The following is a 4,421-nucleotide window of genomic DNA, read 5'->3' on the forward strand; positions in this document are numbered from 1 at the left end:
TTATATAAAAAATATCAACATCTACCATATCAAATATATTATGAAACTACATTCCATAAAAAATCTAAAGATATTCTTTTATCATTGTAAATATTGATACCTTTTTCTATAAGTTTAATTAAACTAGAGATACTATGACTTCAAACAGAAGTTATATGCAGGAAACGGAGAAAGAAACGGAGGGAGTATCCGATCAAAATAGCCAGTACTCTATATTATTATACTGCAGGGAATCTCCCACCGTCCACCCCCCGCCCCCGCCCCCGCCGCTTGCTCCTCCCCTTCCGCGCCCTCGCCCCGGATCCGAAGCCATTAAACCGAGCGCCAGTGGATCTCTCCTCGGGCATCGGCATCGGAGCGGAGAGAGAGAGAGAGAGAGAGAGAGAGAGAGAGAGAGCCACCCAGACATGAGATGGTATGCATCGGTAGGCTGAGGGCGCTGGTGCTTCGTGCGGCGGCGGGCGCGGGCAGGCGCCGGTGGGCCAGGGTCCTGTGCGGTCGGGCGGTCGATGTGTGCGTGACACCCCGTCCGCGCGGGCACGGTTGGCGTGGATTCCGGGCGGTGGCTGGCGCCAGGACGAAGATGATGCTCGATTCCTCCGACTCTGACTCCGGCGCTCCGGCGGGCCAGCTGCAGCTGCAGCGCCGCGCGGCTGCTGCTGGGACCGAGCCGCAGGATGGAGGGTACGCCAGTGCGGGGTGGCAGAGGTAATGCATGTCCCCTGCTCATCTTCTGGTTATAGACGTTTCCTGTGTTTGCATCAGCTTGAAATATCGTTGGTTGAATTTGCATTTAGGCGGGCCTCACGTTGTACATTTGCTTGCCTTGCCTTGCCTTGAAATATCAGAGGTGCAGTAGAGATGCTCCAGAATTTGCAATCGGACCATGTGCTTTGATTGACATGAGTGCGCTATATAGCTGTTTTGCCCCGTGGTTTATCATTTCTTAGGACGGTTTGGTATACATGAGACTAGTTGACATACTTAACACGATTCTTTATCGAAAAAGAACGAGGTTCTATCTGATCATAAGTAATCTTTGTCACCAACACCATGGTATGCATGCAGCCATCAGTATACGCCAAATGGAGCTGCTATGTGTACTGACATATTGGGCCCGATTTAGATATGACATTTTGTGACAACCATTGATTATTTGCCTGGTGCTGGCCCAACGAACATCAGATTGCAGCATCAAACCATTGTACCAGGATTGGACTAAAAATGTTGTACACGAGGCAATTCCATGTCCTGCAGTGCTACTAGTGTCATGCTCCTAATGCTTCATTGCATTCTTACAGGAGTGCCAGCGATGCTTAGCTGTGAGGCTGTTACTAGTAGGACTTTATGGTCATCTAGACTAGTTACAAAGCAGTACAACTGCAACACTAATGTATTTTGATGTGAACCACCAGCAGTTGGCAGATGCAGTCACGGAAATGTATGCCTCTTGATCTGAAATTTATCATGTGCTTGTTTATTTTGTGATCGTTGTAATGTATAAGATAGATTATCTGCACTTCTGATATTTCAGGTCTATATGTTCGTACAATAACCATTTCTTATCTTCTAACATCTGTTATTAAAAAATGCCCTCTCTGAGAGTCTTTAGAATATGTAATGCTGCCTGGGTTGACATTGTGTCCAAATATCATGACAGGGAAGATGGTAAACTGAAATGTGGGTATTCAAGTTTTAGAGGGAAAAGGGCTACAATGGAGGATTTCTATGATGTAAAATTAACTGAAATTGATGGACACGCTGTTAGCCTATTTGGTGTATTCGATGGTATGGTTTCCAATCTTGCCTTCTTACTTCCGCAATTACATGCCTATCGTGTTCTTACTTTGCAAAGCTTTAGGTCATGGGGGGTCACGTGCTGCTGAGTATTTGAAGGAGCATTTGTTCGAGAACCTTATGAAACACCCCAAGTTCTTGACTGATACAAAGCTTGCTATAAGTAATGTTTCTCTTGGCATTTACCTGTATGTATATCTGTTCACATTCTTCCCAATGCTTCCAATCATCGTTTTCTGAGCTTTTATTTTTTTTATAAAAAAAGGTGAAACATATCAGAAGACAGATGCAGATTTCTTAGAATCAGAATCAAGTGCTTTCAGGGATGATGGTTCCACAGCTTCGACTGCGGTTTTAGTGGGTGGCCATCTATATGTAGCAAATGTTGGTGACTCCCGTGCTGTTATTTCAAAAGCCGGGAAAGGTATATTCTGTTAGAACCCTATTGTAGTCACTATATGATTGAATCATCCAAACATGTTCTGGTCCTTGTAAATACTTATTGTATGTATCTGCAGAGTGTTTCTAAATTTGCCCTCCAGCGATGATATATTTGGCAAAGAACTATGGTACATTGTGTTTCTTTTAATGCACTTTTTTACAAAATATTTTCCCACCAACACATTGCAGTTATACGATTATACCATAGCTATCTGCTCATTTCCTTCATGTGATGATTATTGTTCTACCATTATTTAAGGAAAATGGCAAGGCTTGCTTATTTCTTAGCACCATCATGATGGAATCTATATAATGACATCATATCCACTTCAGTTTACCGGCGTGGTTCGGTTACTAGCTTAGGAGCTTCGTTTTCTCCATTGTAACTCTACTGACCTCATATGTTTGTTTTTGTAGCTAGGGCACTCTCAGTAGATCACAAACCTAACAGGTCCGATGAACGCAAGAGAATTGAAAATGCTGGAGGTGTTGTCATCTGGGCTGGTAAGTCTTATTTTATTTCACTCATGCATTTGGCATTGTCAGTCAACACAATTGTAAGTGGACAAGGACGGTAGCAAAAGACTTGCTTATTCATTTTGAGCCTTCTGATATCTCCTGTATGTTTGGACATGGTGGCTTATCATGCTTGGGTTGTTTGTTTCGTGATCTTGCGTGCAGCCTAATTGCTTCTAGGCGTGCCATGTTTCTATACAAGATATTTTGTTTTTTGATTGATCTAGGCTTTACAATTTGACTATCGGAAACTATTCCATCTTGATGTGGTATTTGCCCAGGTACTTGGAGGGTAGGTGGCGTACTGGCAATGTCCCGTGCGTTTGGTAATCGTCTACTGAAGCCATTTGTGGTGGCAGAACCTGAAATTCAGGTAGCTTATTGTAGTTGAGTTATGCCAAGATTTCGTTACCTTTTTTTATATATAGTTGGAAATCAGTGCTTTTTACTTGTTTCAACCTAGTGCAGCAGCAAGTGGTCATTGGCAACTCCAGTTCTATACCTTTCTTTAGATTAGTCATTAGTTGCCTGTTTCTAATTTTGATTACTTGTGATCAAATCTTATCTAACAAATCGTAGGAAGAATTGATTAATGGAGAATTGGAGAGCCTGGTTCTTGCCAGTGATGGGCTTTGGGATGCCGTAGAAAATGAGGTAAACTCTATTGCCAACTGTCATAATTCTCACCCTGAATGCACTCAGAATTTCTGAAGCAAAACACTGTTGCTTATGAGGCTGTAGAAAGCATTTTCCACATCTGATCCGTGCTTACATTCTAAGTGCAACAATGCGTAACTTTATACCACCTCTGTAACTTAATATAAGACGTTTTAGACACTGTCATAGTGTCTAAAAACGTCTTATGTTAAGTTACCGAGGGAGTTGCTCTTTAACTGATATTCTGGCAATGATTTTCTCAAACAGGAAGCTGTGTCCCTTGCAAAAACAGAAGATGTGCCAGAGTCTGCGGCCAGGAAACTGACGGAGATTGCCTACTCTCGTGGCAGCGCTGACAATATTACATGCATCGTGGTGCAATTCCACCATGATAAAATTGCAGGATGAGATGGACTACAGCTGATTAAAGGTTTCTCTGCTTCAGGCCTCTTTTTATCCTGCAAGCGGAGTGGGGTTTCTCCCACATCTATTTTTGCCTCTGTGGCAACTTCTTAGGACTTCCTCTATTGATTCTTTCCTTTGTGTGGGAGACCTTTTCTCTTTTGAGAATTGTAATGGGAATTTTTGAGTTTGATGTATCCATGTCTATGTATGTACTAATACTTGTTATATTTGATATAAAAAGAGTGAGTTACGGAGATCCAACAAATCTCACATGTTCAACTGCATCTATCCAATGGTTTGTGTCGCTTTCACATTTAGCGTTTAATATCATACCTAATATGAATGTCAATGTTAACCATGTAATTATTTCCTACCAAATATCAATGTGCAATTTATATCTTTGCCTAATATTAATGTTCAATATAGTTAATATCTTGCTTCATATTAACATGCGTTGCACACACACTTCCTATACAATAAATTTACCAGTTACATAGGCTATACAATCTTTCATTTTTTTGAGGCAATCTCATGAAGCTTTTATTCAACCCGTCACAAAGTTTACAGGGACGAAGGAAATACCCTTGGTCTGGCCTAGCCAAACA

At 41.8% G+C, this 4,421-nt stretch overlaps 1 protein-coding gene across 1 annotated transcript; it reads left to right on the forward strand.

The window, feature by feature from the left end:
- Window positions 1–239: 239 nt before the first annotated feature.
- LOC119324032 (probable protein phosphatase 2C member 13, mitochondrial) lies at window positions 240–4,081 on the forward strand. The gene is made up of 8 exons (XM_037597757.1): window positions 240–708; window positions 1,661–1,788; window positions 1,862–1,960; window positions 2,063–2,221; window positions 2,656–2,742; window positions 3,036–3,127; window positions 3,334–3,408; window positions 3,679–4,081. Exons 1-8 carry the CDS (start codon window positions 413–415, stop codon window positions 3,817–3,819), a joined length of 1,077 nt encoding a protein of 358 aa, XP_037453654.1. The 5' UTR covers window positions 240–412; the 3' UTR covers window positions 3,820–4,081.
- The last annotated feature ends 340 nt before the right edge of the window (window positions 4,082–4,421 follow it).

The sequence above is a fragment of the Triticum dicoccoides genome, chromosome 6B (assembly GCF_002162155.2).
Source record: "Triticum dicoccoides isolate Atlit2015 ecotype Zavitan chromosome 6B, WEW_v2.0, whole genome shotgun sequence".
NCBI lineage: Eukaryota > Viridiplantae > Streptophyta > Magnoliopsida > Poales > Poaceae > Triticum > Triticum dicoccoides.

Coding starts and splice junctions, on each gene's coding strand:
- LOC119324032 (XM_037597757.1), top strand. CDS start 413: ATGGTATGCATCGGTAGGCTGAGGGCGCTGGTGCTTCGTGCGGCGGCG. Junction 1,789..1,861: donor CCTATTTGGTGTATTCGATG/GTATGGTTTCCA, acceptor GCAAAGCTTTAG/GTCATGGGGGGTCACGTGCT. Junction 3,128..3,333: donor TGGCAGAACCTGAAATTCAG/GTAGCTTATTGT, acceptor AACAAATCGTAG/GAAGAATTGATTAATGGAGA.